Raw genomic sequence first — 22,671 nt, forward strand, 5'->3', positions numbered from 1 at the left:
GATTCCTGTTCGTCTTTCAGTGCCTCCCCATTTTCATCCCCAAATCCTTCTTCAAGCGGGTGAACAGGATTATCATGGGATTTGTGTGGGCAAACAAGACCCCACGGGTCAAAAGACTGTTTTTGGAGCGTAGCCGGAAAGATGGGGGGTAGCCAGAATTTTAACTTCTGTAGCTACTACTGGGTGGCTAATGTGGCCATGATTAGAAAATGGGTAATGGAGGAGGGGTCGGCGTGGGGGCGGCGTCATGCAAAGGAACCAGCCTAGGGGCACTAGTAACTGCACCGCTGCCATTCTCGCTGGCACGATACACCACAAGCCCGGTGGTGACGGCAGCACGGAGGGTCTGGAGTCAGTGGGGGAGGCACAGGAAGGAGGAGGGGGCTTCAGCTTGGACCCCAATACGGAACAACCATAGATTTGCTCCGGGCAAGATAGACGGGGGGGTTCCAAGGCTGGTATGGGGCAGGCATTAGGAGGATGGGCGACCTGTTTATAGATGGGACTTTCCCTAGCTCGAAGGCGCTGGAGGAGAAGTTCAGCCTGCCCCTGGGAAATGCTTTCACTCTAGGACCGGGACTTTCTCAAAAAACAGGTGGAGACATTTACGTGGCTACCCCCTCGAAGGATACGGGACAGGGTAGTGTCTGGCATCTGGGTAGGAGAGGAGAAGGTGTCGGATATATACCAGGAGCTACAGGAGGCGGAGGAAGCCTCAGTGGAGGAGTTGAAGGGCAAGTGGGAGCAGGAGCAAGGCAAGGTGTTAGATGAGGGCCTGTGGGCTGATGCTCTGGGAAGGGTGAATTCGTCCGCATTGTGTGCCAGGCTCAGTTTAATTCAGTTTAAGGTGGTGCACCGGGCAGAATGAGCACGTTCTTTGGGGTGGAGGACAGGTGCGCGAGATGTGCAGGGAGTCCGACGGACCATGTCCATATGTTTTGGGCATGCCTGGTGCTTAAAGAATTCTGGCAGGGCTTTGCGAGGGCTATATCCAGGATTTGGACACACGGGTGAACTGAGTCCAACAATAGCAATCTTTGGGGTGTCGGAGGATCCAGGAGTGGAGGAAGTGAAAGAGGCCGAAGTGTTGGCGGTTGCCTCCCTGGCAGCCCAGAGACGGATCTTGTTAATGTGGAGGGACTCGAAACCCCTGAGCGTGGAGATCTGGGTTAGTGATATGGCTGGGTTCCTCAGCCTGGAGCAAATAAAGTTTGCCTTGAGAGGGTCCTTGCTGGGGTTCCCCAGATGGTGGCAACCTTTCCTCGACTTTCTAGGGGAGCGGTAAAATGTCAGCAGCAGCAGCAGGTGGGGGGAATTGTCTATTTAAAGTATATTTTGTATAATGATAACAGCCACCTAGTTTTGTTAAATATTTTTCGTTTATTTTTCTGTTATGTAAAAATTCTGGTTGAAAAAAGCTTTAATAAAAACAATTAAAAAAAGACAAATCCAGGCTAGCAAATTATTGCCCCATCACTCGACTCTCGATCATCAGCAATGCTATCAAATGGCACTGACTAGGCAATAACCTGCTCACTGATACTTACTTTGGGTTCTGCCAGGGCCACTCAACACCAGACCTCATTACAGCCTGAGCATGTAATGCACATATGTATTGAATTCAGACATGAGGTGAGAGTGACTGACCTTGGCAACAGGGCAGTATTTGACAGACAGTGGCATCAAGGAGTTTGAACAAAATTGAAGAAATTGGCAATTGGGAGGAAAACTCTCCACTAGATGGAATAATGCCTAACACAAAGGAAGATGCTTGTGGTTGTTGGAGGCCTATTATCTGGAGAACATTCAGGTTCAACTGATAAATGACAAGTAGCATCAGCACCACAAAAGTACCAGGCAATGACTATCTCCGTTAAAATAGAATCTAAGCATGGCTCCTTGACATTCAATACCATTACCATCGCTGAATCAACATCCTGGGGATTACCACTGACCAGAAACTGAAGTTGACCAGCCATATAACAATGCGGCGAAAAAAGCAGAACCTGGGAGTTCTGCAGAGAGCAACTCACCTCAAGACTCCAAAGCCTGTCCACCATATGCATTGCACAAGTCAGCAATACTCTCCATTTGCCTGGATAAGTACATCTCCAACAACTCACAAAGCTCAACAACAAAGTTGATTGGCACCACATCCACCATCTTAAATGATCATTCCATACACCACTGTTGCATAGTAATAGTATTATACAAGTTCACATGGTACAAGTACATCCAGAAAATCAGGGCTCAAAATACAAAGGAAGCGGTGAGCAAACCCACGCTTGAAAGCACACCAAAAATTCATTTAAAAATCAATGACGGGGCAACAAGTGAGAGAAAATATGGGACAGACGGGATCGGAGAGAGATGCTCCTCCAATCACAAATTTTGTTGCACCCACCCACACTGCCTCAGCTCCTCCAATCACAGGTTCCCACACTTCCACGACTGCTGCTTCTCAGGAAGTAGAATCTATGACTAGAGAAGCAGCTGGGACAGAAGGAACCAGTGATTTGAGGAGGTGGAGCAGTTATTCTTACTGATCTCACTGGCACCATAATGTTGACTCGTAACCCGGACAAGGGAGAGCAGAATAGCAATAAGCAACGGGAGGCCTCACTCACTCTGTGATGCTCAAACAAGGTCAGCGGCCGCAATGCCCCAGTTGGGTCCAGGACCTTGCTTGGGGGTGGACGAGCCAGAGGGGGATACACAATGGCACAGTGGTTAACACTGTTGCTTCATAGCGCCAGGGACCTGGGTTCGATTCTTGGCTTGGGTCACTGTCTGTGCAGTCTGCAGGTTCTCCCCGTGTCTGCATGGGTTTCCTCCCGGAAGGCGCGCGTAGGTGAATTAGACATTCTGAATTCTCCCTCAGTCTACACGAACAGGAACCGGCGCGTGGCAACTAGGGGATTTTCACAGTAACTTCATTGCAGTGTTAATGTAAACCTACTTGTGACACTAAGAAAGATTAAATGAATTAAATTACTGGTCGATGAGAGAAGCAGCAACGGGGGGGGGGGGGGGGGGGGGGGGGGGGGGGGAGACGCAGGCCAAAAAGATGAAGAATTCTACTGCCTGAGTCTCAAATTCTTTAAAGACATGGGCAGCTCAGTCTGTAGAGGCACTCTCAAGAGGACTACTAATTTTGACCCTTAGAGCAGGGAGAATCAGGAGTATAGCCACATTTAGAAAGAGAGATTTTGGAAGGTTTTCTGAGTCAAATGAAGAGCAGTGCTGAGTTGTTTCAGCGATAGATAATCTAAGGGAAGTTGTAACTGACTGGTGATTTGATGGTGGTGCTGTTGGCTAAAATGCTGACACTGAATTTTTGTATTTTAATTGAACTGATTGTAAAACCTACCTTAATTAAGTCATTGATTACAATGGGATTTGATTTTAAAACAAAATTAATAATAGTTTGAAGCAAGGTGTGAAGAATTGGATAAATTTTCAAAGGGAAGAGGTTTTGCAGAGCCATGGGGAAAGAGTAGATGGAAGGGGGAACTAATTTGATAGTGCTCTCCCAGAGAGCAGGATAGGTCGAACGCCACCTTCCTGTGAAATGGCATTCTATGATTTCGGACAGCCAGCAAGTCCTCTGATTTTATATTAATAATAATGTGGAGATGCTAGCATTGGACTGGGGTGAGCACAGTAAGAAGTCTTACAACACCATTTAAAGTCCAACAGGTTTGTTTCAAATCACTAGCTTTCGGGGCACTGCTCCTTCCTCAGGTGAATGGAGAGGTAGGTTTGTATATATTTGTATATAGCCTTTCAATATCCATTATACAAAGTATGGCATTGGGAGGTATACTTAATGAGTTAACCTCTGTAAAACGGTCTGCACTGAGTGCTGCCTCGTTGCATCGGAGAGCGGCTAAAGTTAGATGAAATAGGGAGGAGCGTAGACAGCCGGACCTGCGAAGGACACCTCTACTCAGGCCAGGAGCGGAGAGAGGCAGACCTGCGAAGGACACCTCTACTTGGGATGGGGGCAGAGAGAGGCGGGTCTGCGAGGGACACCTCTACTCGGGCCGGGTGAGGAGAGAGGCAGACCTGCGAGGGACACCTCTACTCAGGCCAGGAGCGGAGAGAGGCGGGCCTGTGAGGGATACCTCTACTCGGGACGGGAGCAGAGAGAGGCAGACCTGCGAGGGACACCTCTACTCGGGCCGGGAGCGGAGACAGGTGGTTTTGGAAAGGACAGCTCTACTCGGGCCGGGGGTGGAGACAGCCGGACCTTCGACAGACAACTCTACTCGGCCCGGGAGTGGAGACAGGCGGACCTGCGAGAGACACCTCTACTCAGGCCGGGAGTGGAGGCAGCCGGACCTGCGACAGACACCTCTACTGGGGCCGGGAGTGGAGACAGGTGGATCCGCAAGGGACACCTCTACAGGGCCGGGAGTGGGGACAGGTGGACCTGTGACGGACACCTCTACAGGGCTGGGAGTGGAGGCAGCCGGACCTGCGAGAGACACCTCTACTGGGGCCGGGAGTGGAGACAGCTGGATCCGCAAGGGACACCTCTACTGGGGCCGGGAGTGGAGACAGGCGGACCTGCGACAGACACCTCTACTCAGGCCATAAGCAGAGACAGCCAGACTTGCGAGGGACAGCTCTACTCGGACTGGGAGCAGAGACAGCAGGGCATGTGAGGGGCACCTCAACTTGGGCCGGGAATGGAGACTGGCAGACCTGCAAGGGCCATCTCTACACAGGCCATGGAGACTGGTGGACCTGCGAGAGACACCTCTACTCAGGTCAGGAGTGGAGTCAGGCGGACCTGCAAGAGATGCCTCTACTTGGGCCGGGAGTGGAGACAGCCGGACCTGAGCAGGACATCTCGACTCAGGGCGGGATCGGAAAGAGGCGGACCTGTGAAGGACACCTCTACTCAGGCAGTGGGCCGAGTTTGAAAAGCAATCCAGGAGCGATGCCACAGGAAAACGGTACGTTAATTGGCTGGTAAATAACTGCTCATTTCCATGAGCTATTTTTCAGATTAAAGGTAAAAAGGAGATTAGATAACCTAAAAACCATTGGAAATTTAAAAGAAACAAATTAAAAACTAATTAAACAAAATAGAGATGTGGAACCAGATGATGTGCTGTACCTGCATGATGTGGGAGCTGGTGGACCCCATTGTGGTTCCTACTGAACACATCTGTAGCAAGTGCTGGTTGCTCAAGGACCTTTGGATCAGTGTTCATGATCTGGAGTCTGAGCTTCAGACATTGCAACACATCAGGAAGGGGGTGTGTCTCCTGGACGTTGTGTTTCAGGAGACAGCCCTTAGATTAAATACCTTGCTTGTGCAGAGTTGGGGAGAGGACTGGCTGGCGCTGCCAAATTATAGCAACTAATACTGGGCGGCTAATATAGCCATGATCAGGAAGTGGGTGGTGGGGGAGGGGTCGGCATGGGTGAGTTTGGAGGCGGCTTCATGTAAGGGCACCAGTTTGGGGCGTTGGTAACTACACCTCTGCCGTTCCCGCCGGCACGGTACTCCACCAGTCCAGTGGTGGTGGCGGCCCTGAGAGTTTGGGGCCAATGGAGGTGGCATGTGGGAGCATCGGTCTGGACCCCAATCTGTGATAATCACCGGTTTTCCCCGGGTAGTATGGACGGGGGGGTTCCAGTTATGGAGGAGAGCGGTGATTGAGAGGATGGGGGATATGTTCATAGAGGGGAGCTTTCTGAGTATGAGGGCGCTGGAGGAAAAGTTTGGGTTGGCGAGGGGAAACAAATTCAGCTATCTGCAGGTGCAGGACTTCCTTCGTAAAAAGGTGTCAACTTTCCCGCTCTTACCGCTAAGGGGGATTCAGGATAAGGTAGTTTCCAGAGGGTGGGTAGGAGAAGGGAGCGTCTCGGATATTTATAAAGGAGCTTATGGGGTTGGAGGAGATGCAGACCGAGTAGCTGAAGCGCAAGTGGGAGGCGGAGCTGGGAGGTGAGATAGAGGACGGTCTATTGGCAGACGCGTTGAGTCGAGTCAACATGTCAACAACATGTGCCAGGCTCAGCCTGATACAATTTAAAGTTGTTCACCGGGCTAACATGACAGTGGCCCGGATGAGCAGATTCTTTGGGGTGGAGGATAGGTGCGTAAAATATGCAGGAGGATCGGCAAACCATGTCCACATGTATTGGACCTGTCCAAAGCTTAGGGGATTTTGGCAGAGGTTTGCAGACCTCATGTCCACCCGGATGAGCAGATTCTTTGGGTTGGAGGACATGTGCGCAAAATGTGCGGGAGGACCAGCGAACCATGTCCACAAGTTTTGGACATGTCCAAAGCTTAAGGGATTTTGGCAGGGGTTTGCAGCCGTCATGTCCACGGTGTTAAAAACAAAGGTGTCGCTGAGTCTAGAGGTGGCGATTTTCTGGGTGTCGGAAGACCCAGAAGTCCAGGAGGAGAAAGAGGCAGACGTTCTGGCCTTTGCTTCCCTGGTAGCCCGGAGACGGATACTATTAGCTTGGAGGGACTCAAAGCCCCTGAAGTCGGAGACCTGGCTATCGGACATGGCTCGCTTTCGCTGTTTGGAGAAAATCAAGTTCGCCTTGAGAGGGTCACTGTTAGGATTCACCCGGAGGTGGCAACGAATTGGGACCTGTACGAGAGGTAAATGGCTTTTGCACTATTTTTGTGGTTTCAGGTATATTGTTTATTTTGTTGTTGTCACTATACCAAAAATACCTCAATAAAATGTTTATTAAAAAAAAGATTAACTACCTTGAATTCGGCCAGTGGTCAGGGACAGGGGGGTGTGATTATGAGTGAGGTAGGTAGATGGGATCCAAGAGGTAGGGTTGCAGGATCCTCAGTCCTTTGCTTGTCCAACATGTTTGAGATTCTTGCTCTCTGTGTGGACGAGAGCAGGGAATGTGGAGAGCTTGACTAAATGTGACCATAGCACCAAGGTACAGGAGCCATTGAAGTGGGAGGAGAGAAGAGAAATGCAGTCGCAATCGAGGATAGTATAGTTAGGGGCATAGACACTGTTCTCTGTGGCAAGGATCAAGAGTCCTGAAGGTTGTGTTGCCTACCTGGCGCCAGGGTTCAGGATATCTCATCTGGGCTGCAGAAGAGTGGGAGGGGAAAGATCTATGTCTTGGTCCACATAGGTACCAACAACATAGAAAGAACAACAATAGAGGTTCTGCTGAGGGAATATGAGCAGCTAGGGGCTAAATTATAAAGAAGAAGAAAAAGGTAATCTGCGCCACAAGCCAATTGTCACAGGGTCAAGAGGTAAATGCATGGCTCAAAGGTTGGTGTGGGAGAAATGAGTTTGAATGTGAGCCCGGTGAACAACCTGAAATTGTATCAGGCTGAGCCTGGCACATGTTGTTGACATGTTGACTCTACTCAACGCGTCTGCCCATAGACCATCCTCTCTCTCTCCTCCCAGCTCCTCCTCCCACTTGCGCTTCAGCTCCTCAGTCTGCATCTCCTCCAACACCATAAGCTCCTTATAAATGTCCGAGACGCTCCCTTCTCCTACCCACCCTCTGGAAACTACCCTCTCCTGAAACCCCCCTAGCGGTAGGAGCGGGAAGGTTGACACCTGGGGAAGGAGGGAGCTCTTCCAACGGGATGGTTTTTACCCGAATCATGCTGAGACCAGAGTCCTGGTAAATCGCATAACGAAGGCTGTAGACAGGGCTTTAAACTAAATAGTTGGGGGGGGGGGGGGGGGGGGGGGGGAATCAAAGTTAAAGGAGAAGATAAGAATAAAATAAAAGGAAGGTGCAGAATGTGTGAACTTTATAATGCACCAAGGAATCAAACAAGAGTGGGGAAATTTGATAATAGAACAAATTTTAGGACTTTGTATCTGAATGCATGAAGCATTCAAGCAGGCCTTGAAGGGACCCAGAGGCGGAAGCCCGCAAGGCCCAAGGTGTACAGACCTCACTAGTCTTCCGAATTGATGATGGACAGCGTGCACCGCAGGAGGCTCCACCTCAACAAGGCGGACCTGGCACCACGTGGAGGAGGAGGAGAATACCCAATCCTAGTGGCCGTCCCAAACCTGAACTTCTACACATCATGATCATTCCAGGGTTCGAGCAGGGCCTTGCATAGCATCTCACAAGCTACAGCCCACAACTGCATCCGTGATGTCACAGATGCACTGTTTGCCCAGGCAATCTGTATAAACTTTGACATGGATCAAGCCCAACAGGATACCCAGACAGAAGGATTCGCTGCCATTGCCGGGATGACTCAGGTCTACAAGTAATAGATGGCACGCATGTATCTTTGTACGCTCCGGGCCGTCAGGGAGTGCCCTACGTCAGCAGGAAGGGGTTCCACACCATGAATGTCCAGCTTGTGTGCGACCACTACACGCGTGACAGCTACATCCTGGGGCAGTGGGACATCCCTGGCCTCTTCGAGGACCACCCCAGGATGGCCATTTGGCTCTTGGGAGATAAGGGGCACTGACTATTGGCACCAGTACGGAGGCCGGAGACCGATATATAGAGAACCGATACAACGAGGCCATGCAGACACGCGGGCTGTCGTTGAACGGTGCATCAGACTCCTGAAAATGAGGTTCCAATGCCATGACCACTGTAATGGTGCACTGCAGCGCACCTCCCAGAGGGTCACCCGCTGTGTCTCCACAGCATGGGACAGCAGCAGGGAGATGTGCTGGAGATGGAGGAGTATATGGCAACCTCAGAGGAGGATGATGAGGCGGCGTCAGGCCAGGAGGGGCTAGAGGACAAGCACAGGGAGGAGACGCAAGACCCACCCCCCCCCCCTACCAAGTTCGACCCTCCCAGGTTTTGTGTAAAATAACCCCAGGGTGATGGATCTGTGTCGGCACCAGCAGCGAGTCACTGTGAAGGCAGGGGGAAATGATAACCTGCTGAGAGCTGAGCGCTGCTGATCCTCAATCTACACCATAGTCTGAATCCTGCCTGTCAGCTGAATGCTTGCTCACATCTGTTATCTGCACGTGATTTGCATGGCTCGGGTCTGGGCGGGAATCCAGAATGCATGCCAGGGGGCTGGGACGGGGGATACGTGGTTGGTCCGCATTGTTGAAGAAAGTGCCACAGGAGTCATATTTCTTGAGTGCAAAGTTTTTTTAATGCTGTACAAATGTGTCCCCAACTGCCCCTGGTTCCCACCTTTCCTAACCCTTCTCCCTCTCTCCAAGTACCCTCTCAGAGATCCTCAGGGAGCCTGCTGTGCTCCACCGCTATGCCGAGGTGTGTCCCCAGGTTGCACATCAGAGGCAGAGGCAGCCTGCTGCCTACCATGTCCCGTGGCCTTCGATGCCCCTGGCTGACATCCTCTGGTGTCCCTGGGGCCATTTGGCCAATCGAGTCTGCACCAATCGTCATAAAGGTCAGCCTGGTACTGGTGTAGAAGTGGATTTCATTTGGAACTTCGCTGATAGGGTTAATATAACAGTTCTGAAAAGCTCTGTGAAAGAGATGTCAACAGGTCAAGGGATGAAATAAAGGGAGTGTGTCTGACCGGCATCTGTGAAAGCAAAGATGTCAGAAGGTTATGGGATGGAATATAGGGAGTGTGACTTTGGTACTAATTAATGTTCTGACCCGCATCTGTGAAAGCAGAGAGGTCAAAAAGTCAAAGAATGGAATGAATGGGAACCGTTACTTTATTGCAGAGATAACGTAATTAAGCTCGTTTGACCAGTTGGAACAAATAAACATTGAAATGTAAGAGGGACTGTCTTTGGAGTGAGTTGAGCCATATGGCCATGGGATAAGAAAGACCTTTGTGAACAGCATTAATAGTGACTTGTGCTAATGATTATGTCAAAAATAACCTCCCGACCTCGAAGAATAATTCCATATATGTACATGTTCTGGATCCTTGCCAAATCATAGGTGTATCTAGGAATTTAAGGGGACCACCCCTAAGCTGTAAGATGTATAAAGATACCGTCCTTATTCTGGGATTTTGGCACTTCCCGAAGGTGGTTACCCGACTGCTTAGAGATTTGTCCCGGCCGTAAATAAACGAATATTCGTTACTGACGTGTTCGAGTGTTTTACTTCTGGACTGACGATCAGATACGTGAAAGCGCAATTCACATTTGGTGGCCCGTACGGGGATCTCCAGAGGGGTCTGCGCAACTAACCGGCGTAATCGACTGAGCTCGTTCAAAGTAGAGGACGAATTTGGCCCCCATTGTGAGTAAAAATTTATTTTCCACCTTGGTATTCGCCTACTACTAGTTTGATCGTTGCTCAGCCTTGCCGTTGGTTTGTCGAGAAGCCTCTGCGAGATCCAGGTCAGTCCAGCGAACCCGTTTTAAAGAGGGTAAGTGAGTGAACCCTGTGGTTATCGTCTCTAGGGGCAGCCTGGGACTGCCGCCGTGATTCCAGGCAGCGTTCGCTGGAGTTACGGGCGGGGTTGCCAGGACTGCTAGGGGCAGCCTGAGGAGCCGCCGTGATTCCAGGCAGCGTTCGCTGGAGTTACGGGCGGGGTTCTCAGGATTGCTAGGGGACGGTTAACGGGCTGTGGGCAGCCTGGGACTGCCGCCGTGATTCCAGGCAGCGTTCGCTGGAGTTACGGGCGGGGTTGCCAGGACTGCTAGGGGCAGCCTGAGGAGCCGCCGTGATTCCAGGCAGCGTTCGCTGGAGTTACGGGCGGGGTTCTCAGGATTGCTAGGGGACGGTTAACGGGCTGTGGGCTCCGGACGGGACTGCCGCCGTGATTCCAGGCAGCGTTCTCTGGAAGTTACGGGCGGGGTTCTCGGAGCTTATCCCCCGGTATAACCCATACTTTCACCGAAGAATTTTACCTACTTACCCCTTAATAGCATTGGTGTCCTGGGTCCTGTGTTATTAAGGAAGTGAAGTAAGCTAATAACCACTTAAAATCTGGTCTTCTTGAGTTGTATCAGCTGTTTAAACTCGGCTGCTTTCCTTGTCTTTCTCCAGCAGGCTGCGTCTCTCTCTCTCTCTCTCTCTCTCTCTCTCTCCTGTTGCAGAGTGCTGCTGCTTCTGCTCCCTGGGTTTATATTCTCTTTCGAAGAGTTATTAAGTTTTAACGACTGTATTGTATATGGGCATGTTTCACTTTGATAGTTTAAAAGTATCTTTGATGTAAACATCTTACTACAACTAATTATTCATTTCGGGCATATCGTCTCCTCTCAGATTTGATTTTAAAAATGCTTTCGTTTCAATAGTTAACTTTTATTTCTGTGATTTCAAATCGTTTAATTTTCCAATTGTCCCCAGTTCATAACTTTGCCTTTGATTTTGACTTAAATGATGTTTCTCGTAGCCAGGTCATCTCCAATTTTCTTTTAATTAACTTGATGTTCGTAGAATTTTACCCCTTAAATTGACACTAAATTCGACTGAGCATCTTCCATTCTTTCCAGCTGTTTACTAAGAGAGTTTATTTCAATTAAGGTGTGAAACTTTGCTCTTAACTGTATGCTAAAATTTAACTTGGTTGTGACTTGAAAGACTTGCCTGTTTTAAACATTCGTCACTTAATGCAATTGAAACTCTCATCCATGCTTTTTCAGATGCTTTCTGAGATAGTTACATTCCATGAAGGTGTGAGCCATTGTTTCTGCTGAAACCTGCTCTGCATTCTTTGCAGCTGCTATTAACCTGTTGTGGGATCTGTCCCGGTACCCTCTCAAACCAGATATTGCCAGACTTTCATGTTTCAAATGACACATTTTTCTGTATTATCAAGAACCCACCGCAAAGAAATTAATTGCCTTGTGGAGGGAATACTGTCAGTTAATGAAAGATGCATCTATACTGGCTAGCTGGCAGGCAAATGCCTCAAAATTGGGTATTGGCCTCACCAAAGGGGGAATTGTTAAAACAGTAGAGGTCTTAAAAAGGGAATGTAAAGAATATAAGAAACGTAAGAATGCTAGTCCTACCCTGGCGCCGGTCAGCAATGCGAAGCAAGGTTGGGAGGAGGGGGACGATGGGGATGAGGAACATCTGTTCAATTGCAGGGGACGTCAGAAGCCCCCACAGCCTCCACAGCCCCCACAGCCTCCGCAGCCTCCACAGTCCTCACAGCCCCCACAGCCCCCACAGCCTCCACAGCCCCCACAGCCTCCACAGCCCCCACAGCCCCCACGGCCACCTCCGCCACCGCCCCTGGAATGTGATCAGTATTATGAGTGACTCAGTATGTTCAGAACTACATTGGTCTCAGAATAAACAGATAAAGAATTTGTGCTGGGCAGTTTCGAAACTGCTGCGTTGAAATTGACACTGCATGGCTCCGCAGGGTCCTAGTGCCCGCTGATCACAAACAGTCACTAGCAGAACCGCCTCAAGGAGGCACTCCTCCAGGCCCCTGCCCTTGGTCAACCCTTATATGATCGCCCTTTTCAGCTCTATTGCACAGTCCTTGCCGACTGCGCCACAGCTGCCCTGACCCAACGCCACGGCGACCGCTGTCGCCCGGTTGCATACTACTCCTCTAAACTCGATCCGGTAGCCCTTAGCTATCCTATCTGTACCCAAATTCTTGCAGCTATCTACAAAAGCCTGCAATCGGCTGCTACTATTACCCTCCAACAAGATATTACTGTCTATAGTTCCCATTCTGTTACGGCCCTTTTGGGACAGCTACAGACTCAGCATCTCACGATGGCTCGTCAGAACAAATATGAGATTGCTCTCCTTAATAACCCGAAGGTCCAGTTTGCCCACTGCACCACTATCAACCCTGCTGACTTTTTGACGCATCCTCCCACAGACATGCTCGACCCAACTCATGACTGTCTGCAACTGTTGCAGGAAGTCTCCTCGGTTCGAGACGACCTCTCCGATATACCCCTCCCAAGTGCAGATTGTTCCTTTTTCACCGATGGAAGTTCTTCCGTCGGCGAAAGGGGGGATAGACAATCTGGCTATGCAATCATCGATCAAGACGGTGACGTAGTAGAAGCAGCAGCATTTGAAGTTCCCTTTTCTGCCCAACAGGCAGAATTGTTTGCGTTAATACGAGCATGCATATTGGCACAGGGGAGGAAGGTTAATATTTATACAGATTCCCGATACGCCTTCGGGGTAGTACATGATTTCGGGCAATTATGGAAAAACAGAGGATTTCTAACCTCCGCTGGTACACCCATCTCACACCAGCAGTTAGTAACACAGTTATTGCAGGCCCTTATGCTCCCAGACAAGATAGCGGTGATAAAATGCGCAGCGCATACAAAAGGCACGGGACTGGTGGAAACGGGCAACAGGAGAGCGGACGAGAAGGCAAAAGAAATTTCTAAATCTGGCAAAACTAATGGTGCCTAGAATGATGAGGCAGACTAAAACCCCCTCGGGAAAGTCCCCCTCTGAAAAACCTATGCCAACCATTGCTGACATAATCCAAATGCAGGAGGACGCTCCTGCAACTGCTGTAAATATGTGGAAAAACTTAGGATGTATATATGATATCGAAAATAAGCTGTGGGTCACCCCGGTAGGACAAACATGTATGACCGATGCATTAGCAGCCTGGGTGACCGAATGTGTACACTTTGCAACTCACTGTGGAGCTCGTGCCACAGGGGACATATTGTTAAAAAGCTGGTGGCACCCACGACTGCAAGAAATGGCCCAACAAATTAGCAGTCGGTGCCTAATCTGTCAACAGCACAACCCCGGTAAGGCCGTCCCCTGTGATCCTGGCACAACCCCCTTACCTGAGGGTCCATTTGAGACCCTACAAATGGATTACATTGAGTTGGAAAGATGTCAATGCTATAAATATGTGTTAGTCATTGTGGACACTTTTAGCAAATGGATCGAGGCCTACCCGACTACGGATAACAAGGCCTCGACGGTAGTTAAGGTGTTAATGCGAGAAATTGTTCCGCGATTTGGAATTCCAGCCCGGCTGAGCTCTGACAATGGTCCCCACTTCATAGGTCAAATCAATAAGGAATTCTGTGCTCTGCTAGGAATAAAGCAACAGTTTCATTGTGCCTACAGACCACAAGCCGCTGGAGTGGTGGAAAGGGCTAATCAGACTCTAAAGACTAAACTCGCTAAACTACAAGCAGACACTGGGGCCACTTGGCTCAAACTCCTGCCTTTAGCACTCTTCCAGCTACGTGCCACCCCCGCAGGAAAAACTCGCCTAAGCCCAGCGGAAATACTATATGGCAGACCCTTTCGAACGCCTTGGGACAGCAGTGTTCCACGGAATGTTCAATTCCATTACATGACTACCGAGATGGCTAATTATATATTAACACTAACTAGAATTTTGAAAGGATTACACTCCCGAGTTCGTGCCACCCAGGAAGAAGTCCCCTCCATTACTCATGACGTCTCCATCAACCCTGGGGATTATGTCCTAATTCGAAATTGGACACGTAAAGGTTTGGAACCTCGATGGGAGGGTCCCCTACAGGTTCTACTCACTACCCCCACTGCAGTAAAAGTGGAGGGCCGGAACGCATGGGTACATATGCACCATTGTAAGTTAATTAAGTATCCATGATGTTCTAAACTTTTCCTTTAAGTCCTAGGAACACGAGTACCAGGATGAGGCCCCTCTTCGCCGTCACAATACTCGCCACCCTGCTCTCTCTCGCTGCATCCGAAGGAAGGAGATGCCTGTACGGAAGCCGACACCCACCCATGTGCCGGGAAGGGACCCCACGATGTGGAACAACGACAGATCTCCGATGGATCACCACCGCTATCAAAACCTGCCCAACCACCGGTCCTCCCGACGACCAGAAGCGCCGATTCCTGATTACGTACATGGTTCTAATGTACGATCGCCGCACATGCAGGTGGAACCACCGGTGCATTGATAAGGACAGGGTACAAATTTTACCATCAAGGACTACTCACCCCTACTCGCCTTCCAGAAGGAAGCGGGCAACGCACCATGTAACGGCAAATCCTTTTCTGTTTATGTCCTATGTCTATGCTAAGAAAGTGGGTGTCTCCTCTTGCTGGGTATGTACACAGGTCCCGACCCATGCCCATGGAGGCGTTCCCTTGATATCTGTTCCTTTCTCGATCGAACAGACGGCTGAATGGGTTATATTCCAGACAGTTCAGAGAATATTACGCGTCTGGTAACCCATATCAGAGATGGAGTACAGCGCTTGCGACTCGCCGGTCAGGCTGACTGGTGGAGCTGGATGTGGTCCAATTCTTGGGCCACTTACCTATTCCATGGGCTCATTATCTTCGTTACCATCTGTTTGTTGCTCTGTATCATAGCTACTGGTGTGAAATGCCTATGCAACCGTTTGGGTGCCACTGCATTACCACAGATGCTTCAGAGATCCGCCCTAGACGAAAAAGAAAAACTGGTTCCACCTACCCCTGACCTATATGAGGAAGTGGCATCCTGCCGGAGCCTAGTAGAGGAGGAGTACCTCCGCCTCGCTCTCATTTCCATCTAAAGTATCCTGAGTGTTATGTGATCAAGGAATGATCAAAGGGGGGAATGTAGAAGTGGATTTCATTTGGAACTTCGCTGATAGGGTTAATATAACAGTTCTGAAAAGCTCTGTGAAAGAGATGTCAACAGGTCAAGGGATGAAATAAAGGGAGTGTGTCTGACCGGCATCTGTGAAAGCAAAGATGTCAGAAGGTTATGGGATGGAATACAGGGAGTGTGACTTTGGTACTAATTAATGTTCTGACCCGCATCTGTGAAAGCAGAGAGGTCAAAAAGTCAAAGAATGGAATGAATGGGAACCGTTACTTTATTGCAGAGATAACGTAATTAAGCTCGTTTGACCAGTTGGAACAAATAAACATTGAAATGTAAGAGGGACTGTCTTTGGAGTGAGTTGAGCCATATGGCCATGGGATAAGAAAGACCTTTGTGAACAGCATTAATAGTGACTTGTGCTAATGATTATGTCAAAAATAACCTCCCGACCTCGAAGAATAATTCCATATATGTACATGTTCTGGATCCTTGCCAAATCATAGGTGTATCTAGGAATTTAAGGGGACCACCCCTAAGCTGTAAGATGTATAAAGATACCGTCCTTATTCTGGGATTTTGGCACTTCTCGAAGGTGGTTACCCGACTGCTTAGAGATTTGTCCCGGCCGTAAATAAACGAATATTCGTTACTGACGTGTTCGAGTGTTTTACTTCTGGACTGACGATCAGATACATGAAAGCGCAATTCACACTGGGTGACATTCCCTAGCAGGGCGGACATTCTATTGAGATCCTCAGCCATGGCCGTCACCAACTGCACAATGCCTTGGACACCTTCACTAATGGTGCTGACCGTCTCCACCGTGGTCATCACCCTAGCAGTGTTTGCCTCGGTGCCACGTATTGCTGGCGACATCTCTGGCACCTGTAGGCTCTGAAACCCCTCCAAACGGTGAGGGACGTGCTGGAGTGTCACTGACACTGAGCATCACAGCCGCACCATAGGGGCTGCATCAGCTCCGGGTAAACCTAGTCCAGAGGCTCAGTATCAGACTGGGATCCCAGAGACCTCTGACGGCAGTCTTGCCTGGGCATTCCTGTCTCCACCTGATGTCCATCAGCAACTGTGTGGTCCTCATCAGATTGTCCCCAAGAAGCTGTCCAGTACTGTCGCCCACCAAGTTCTGTGTCTCTGCGTTGGTGGACGGTTGGGATGACAGCTGTGCTGTGAAAACGATGGTCTCCTCGGAGGTATAAAAATTGATAAAAAGGTACTGACAAAGTAGACGTAGAGCAGATGCTGCCTCTTGAAGGGCAATCTAGAGCGAAATAGATAAGATAACCCCTCAAGATAAGGGGTAGCAGATTTAAAGGAGAGATGAGGAGAAATTACTCCTCTCAAAAGGTTGGGAATCTATGGAATTCACTATCCCAGAATATGGTGGATGCCAAGACATTGAGTAAATTTTAGGAGACAGACAGATTCTTAATTATTATTGAATGGCAGAGCAGGCTCAAGGGTCTAAATGAGACACCTGCAAAAAAAGCCCATCCTCCGCAAAGAGACAGTAGGGTACCCCTGGGCCCCGGAGACCACACTATTAGAGGGCTTGATGAATACGGACAGTAAAGAAGTGGGACTCGATGGGAAAATATATGGACAGAGCCCGAACACCACTGGCAAGACCAGACAGAAATGGGAGGACAAACTGGGGACAGATGTGGAGTGGGGACTCTGGAGCGAAGCACTAAGCAGGACCAACTCCACCTCCTCTAGCACAGCCTCACACAGTTCAAAGTGGTGCACAGATCACATCTGACCAGAACTCCCGGTGGTGGAGGACAAATGTGAACGGTGCCAGAGGGGCCCGGCCAACCACATCCACATGTTCTGGGCTTGTCCCAAACATGCTGGGTTCTGGACAGCCTTCTCCGAGGCTATGTCGAAGGTTGTAGGGGTGAGGGTTAAGCAGTACCCAAATGTGGTCATCTTCGGGGTATCAGAGCAGCCAGAACTACACATGAAAGAGAGCCCACTCCCTAGCTTTCGCATCCCTAATCGCACGCTGGAGAATCCTACTCAGCTGGCGATCAGCAGCACCACCCACAGCTGCAGACTGGCTACTGACTCTCAGCATTTCTCCACCTGGAGATCAAATATGCCATGCGAGGGTCGGAGGAAAGCTTCCTAAATGTATGCGGGTAGTTTGTCGGCCTGCTCAAGAACCTGTATGAGACCAGCAACAATGAGTAGACAGGGAACTGGAAAGTTAAAAAGAAAAGAGAGGAAAAAGAGGAGGAAGGGCTGGAGAGGCAACATGGGAAGGAGGGGGCAGAAATCAGTTTCTCTACCCCTCCAACAAAAGTTTTTGGCAAGCAAATCGGCATGCATTAGAAAGGAACAGAAAGAATATCTTCACGGACTACACTAAGCCTGCCAAGGGCAGGGGGAGGCTGTCCCACCACTGTAGGTCAGCCTTAACCCTACCCACCAGACTTGTGGAATTTAATTCCCAAAGCTGAGCCCAATCGTGCTGCGCCCCAAAGTTCCTAAAACGGGTGCCTGCCAAACAAGTGGCAATCCCCCCCCAGCTACCTTCTCCGGCAGGGTAACCGAAAAATACTCACTCTTAACAAGATTTAACTTCCACCCAGAGAACGGCCAAAACGCCTCAACAGCGCTATTGTCCACACCATTGTCAGAACCAGGTCTGAAATGTACAGTAACAAGTCATCAGGGTACAGGGACACCCTATGCTCCACCACCTAGACCTCCTCGCTATCCACCGCCACTGCCCCGAATTCTTCAATGCGATGGCCAACAGATCTATTGCCAATGCAAAAAAGAGAGGGGTCATAGAGGCACTCCTGCCTCATTTCCCAGTGCAACTGGAAGTACTTTGAGCTCATACTATTCATGTGAACACAAGCCCCAAGTTCTTTGTACAACAGTTTCACCTACGACACAAACTTGGTCCCAACGCCAAACCGCTCCAACACCACAAACAAATAATTCCACTCTATCCTGTGGAAGACCTTTTTCTGTGTCCAGCGCCACAACGATCTCCTGCAACCGTGCTTCACATTCAGTGTCCACATTCAATAAAGAGATTGGCCGATACAACCCAAATTCCACTTAGTCCTTATCCTTCTTCAAAAGGAGCAAGATAGATGCCTGCATCATCATCTCCAGGAGTGACCACCGAACCATTGAGTTCTCAAATGCCTCCACTAGCAGTGGCATCAGCCAGTCGACAAACTTTTTATAAAATTCCACTAGGAATCCACCTGGTACCGGCGCCTTGCCCGTCTGCATGCTTCCGATTGCCTTCCAACTTCCTCTGCCCCCAGTGGCTCTTCTATACCTTCCCAATCTTCCTCATCCAATGTAGGACACTCCAAACCCTGAAAATATTCCCCCATGTCAAACTCATACTCTGGTGGTTGCGACCTACAGAGAATGCCTCAAATGCCCTATTCACCTTCTCAAGCGCAGCTATTAGCCCACCTCCCATTGCCCGCACCTGAACAATCTCAGAAAGCTGCCTGCCACCTCAATTGACCAGCCAACAAGGTACTAGCCTTCTCTCCATATTTGTAGATCGACCCCCCCTTGCCCTCACCTTATCCATAGTCACCAAATTAAACTGCATCTGCAGCTTCTTCCTATTAGCCAATAGTTCGGGAGTGGGGTTCTCCACATATTTCCCATCCACCTCCAGAGTGTCATCCACCAGCCACTGGTGCTCCTCCCCATCAGCGTGCACCTTATATGCAATTCTCTCTCCTCACACCACTGCCTTCAACGCCTCCCAGAGCTGCCTCCACCCCTTCAAAATCCCTTTGGTTCTTAGACATCCTCTCATAATCGACTTCCAATTGGGATATGTTTCCAGCTGCATTCTCCCTAAAATCGGGTGATAAAGGCCAAAAACCGAGGACTCTGGCGGGAGCCACCCAACATGCGACTTCCTGCTACATGTCGCCACTGGAAGTCAAGCTAATCTCCTTCAACAGTCTGACTTGGAACTTTATGTCATTCCTTCACTGTCGCTTGATCAAAGTCCTTGAAATTCCTGCCCACCAGCACTGTGGGTGTACCTACTCCACGTGGACTACTGTGGTTCACGAAAGTGGAGCATCACCATCTTCTAAAGGGCGATTAGTGATTAGCATTAAATGCTGGCCTTGTCAGCTATGTTCACATCCCATAAACAAACAAGATAAATTGTAATTCACCCAAAATGATCCAGTTACGTCCAAATGCAATGCTTTCCCCAGGGCTCCACCAACACTCGACCAGCTACCCCTTACTGCCACTTTCCAACCACACAACGCCGATTAGAGTCCCAACAAACTCCTCAAGTATATCTATCCGTGGTACCAAATAAGCTTCCAGATCAAACGGACAACACAAAGGCAGAACTCTTCCAGTTAGGGCAAATACTTCAGACCACTGTAACCTCAGCTGACTTTCCACATGCTCGATGAAAGCTCCTGAGCCTATGGCTAAGCTGAGCCTTGAAATCACAAAGAGGTGGCAACACTTGAGCTGCTGAAAAATCTCAGAACATTTTCTCCAAAATAATTCTGTTGCTGCTCCTTTACCATACTTGAAGAGTGACGACCGAAACGCGTCTTTAAGAAAATGTCTTTCATTTCACTCTTTGAAAGGTTAACAGTGGGTTTATAAATTCTAAAATTCCTCAGAAGCAGTAGGGACCGCCTTAGTGCTTCTCATTTGTGGTCAATGCACTGTGAGTAGTACTCCAATTCTTGCCGCCATTGCTAGAGAAATTCTGTCCCAAGTATCTTGCCAGTGAGAAAATATTCACAGGGAGGCATCAGAGATAGGTTTCAGAAAGTGTCAAATATCCACTGCCCATAAAAAACATTTGGATTATTAGATACTTCTATTAGACTTCTGATGAATACACACAGTTGATTATATTTTCCTAATTTAGCTCCTACCTTCCAAGCTCACAAGCGACGATGGGTTTCCTCAGTGGTCTCTGACTGATGGCACAGTAATTCCAGCGGGCAGCCAAAGCAGCATTTTTATCAACCTGATAAAGAAGCACAAACCAATTCAAATACAGAATGGCAGTGTTGTTTCGCAATAAAATAATGAAATCTATATTACAGCTCAAGAGGGATGATTTGCAATAAAGGTATAAGAGAAGAGGTTTTGAACTGACTGAATTGAAAATGTTTTCAAATTAAAGGAATTGAAAAATCCAATGTAGGGAAATTGGTCATTAGTAAATCGAGTCAATTACAAATAACATCCCTGTCAATCCACATTCCCTGTTCCACTTCTAATTGTAAGGATTCTCCTGTTTAAACCTTATGGTTTCAGTTTTCCCTTTCTTTTATTTTTTACCATTACAATTTTCACCTATGGATGATTTAGGGACCTGTCTTAAAGGCAACCTATATCTTTAATGCAGGAGCAGTGACCTGTGGTTTTAAGAAGCAGCCTTTAATTCAAACAAGCAGGTTCTGGAACAATTTGACTGACTTGGCTGGCCGCCAATGAGCTGCCCAGTAAGGCTGGGTTGTTTTAGTTTTGCTTTTAGTTCAGAAGCTGGAAGTATCTCTCTCAAAGAACGAATGAATTCTTTCGAAAAAAAATCCAGTCTTAGAACTCTTCTTTCCCCAGTCAGGCTAGATGTCATTTCAGTGAAACTGCAAAGGATTGACATTAAAACTCAGGCTGGAGTATGGGTTTGATGCAAGATAAAGAGTCTTCCGAAAGGTGTAGTCTCAATGTGGACCTTTGAGTTGAAGGCCCAGTTTAATAAAAGGTTAAAGTGTCTCTCTAGCCCCGTGAGTGCGGCGGGCTTTTTTGGAACGGGGCGGAGGTTGGCGGTGCCGATTTTAAAAACAATGTATTCATTCTTGGGATGTGGGCATCGCAGGCAAGGCCAGAATTTGTTCCCCGCCCCTAATCGCCTCGAACCAAGTGGCATTTTAAGAATCAACCACATTGCTGTGGATCTGGCGTCACATGTCGCCAGACTGGGTAAGGACGGCTGATTTCCTTCCCTAAAGTGAACCAGATGGGTTTTTACGACAATCGATAATGGTTTCATGGTCATCATTCATTTCTAATTCCAGATTTTTTATTAAATTCAAATTTCACAATCTGCCCTGGTGGGATTCGAATCAGGGTTTCCAGGGCATTACCCTGGGGGTCTGGATTACTAGTCCAATGACAATATCACTATGTCACTGGACCCGCAGAGTACCTAGCCAGCAAGAACGGTAAAGGCAGCAACAACAAAGCCCTCAAACAAATACCGCTACCCCGAATATGATAAATTATTACTGGGTGGCGAACATTACAATGGTGAGGAAATGGGCCGTGGGGGAGGGGCTGGTGTGGGTGGAGGCATCATCGTGTCGGAGAACATGTTTGGTGGCTTTGTTGTTGGTGCCTTTACCGTTCTCGCTGGCCAGGCACTTGGCGGGTCCAGTGGTGGTGTCGATCCTTAAGAGGACAGTGTGGAGGCAGTGGAGGCAACATTTGGGACTGGAGGTGTGAGCAATGATCTGTGATAACCATAGGTTCGCGCCAGCGATGCTGATGTTCAGGGGGTGGCAGCAGGCAGGGATTGAGCACTTCGTGGACTTGTTTATAGAGGCAAATCTGCAGGGCTGGAGGACTTGGAGGTAGTGCATGTTGCCCAGGGGGAAATGCTTTAGGTACCTGCAGATTCGGGACTTCGTCAGAAAGAAGATGCTGTCATTTCCGGGGCTACCGCCCCTGGGGTTGCAGGACATGGTTTTGTTGAAGAATGAAATAGGGGAGGGGAAGGTGTCAGATATATATAAGAAATTGAGGAAGTGGGAGGGAGCCCTGGCGGGGAACATTCAGAATAAATGCGAGGAGGAGCTGAAAGGGGAGGTGGGGACAGAGACATGGGCAGAGGCCTTGCAGAGGGTAAACGCGTCCTCATCGTGTGCAAGGTTAAGCCTCATGAAGTTTAAGGTGGTACATAAGGCTCATATAACGGTGGCGAGGATGAGCAAGTTCTTTGCAAGGGTAGAGGATAGGTGTGGGCGGTGCGCAAGGTGGGGAGGACGTACCACATTAACATGTTCAAGACATGTCCAAGGCTAAGGGCGTTCTGGCAGGCGTTCTCGGATTTGAGGATGGTTCCAAGTCCAGAGGTGGCGATATTTGGGGTGTCGTAGGGCCTGGGAATCTGTGGGGGGCGTGATTATGAGAGAGGTCGAAGTTTTGGC

The 22,671-nt window shown here is 49.0% G+C and overlaps 1 protein-coding gene across 2 annotated transcripts in view; it reads right to left on the reverse strand.

Moving 5' to 3' along the window:
• The window catches only part of rtf2 (replication termination factor 2), a 264,358-nt gene that overhangs the window by 227,259 nt on the left and 14,428 nt on the right, over positions 1-22,671 (reverse strand). For both annotated transcript variants that reach the window (XM_038802923.1, XM_038802922.1), the window contains exon 2: positions 20,392-20,486. In XM_038802923.1, the coding sequence (XP_038658851.1) occupies positions 20,392-20,486 (95 nt within the window). The remainder of the gene's footprint in view (positions 1-20,391; positions 20,487-22,671) is intronic.

This window comes from Scyliorhinus canicula, chromosome 7 (genome assembly GCF_902713615.1).
Source record: "Scyliorhinus canicula chromosome 7, sScyCan1.1, whole genome shotgun sequence".
NCBI lineage: Eukaryota > Metazoa > Chordata > Chondrichthyes > Carcharhiniformes > Scyliorhinidae > Scyliorhinus > Scyliorhinus canicula.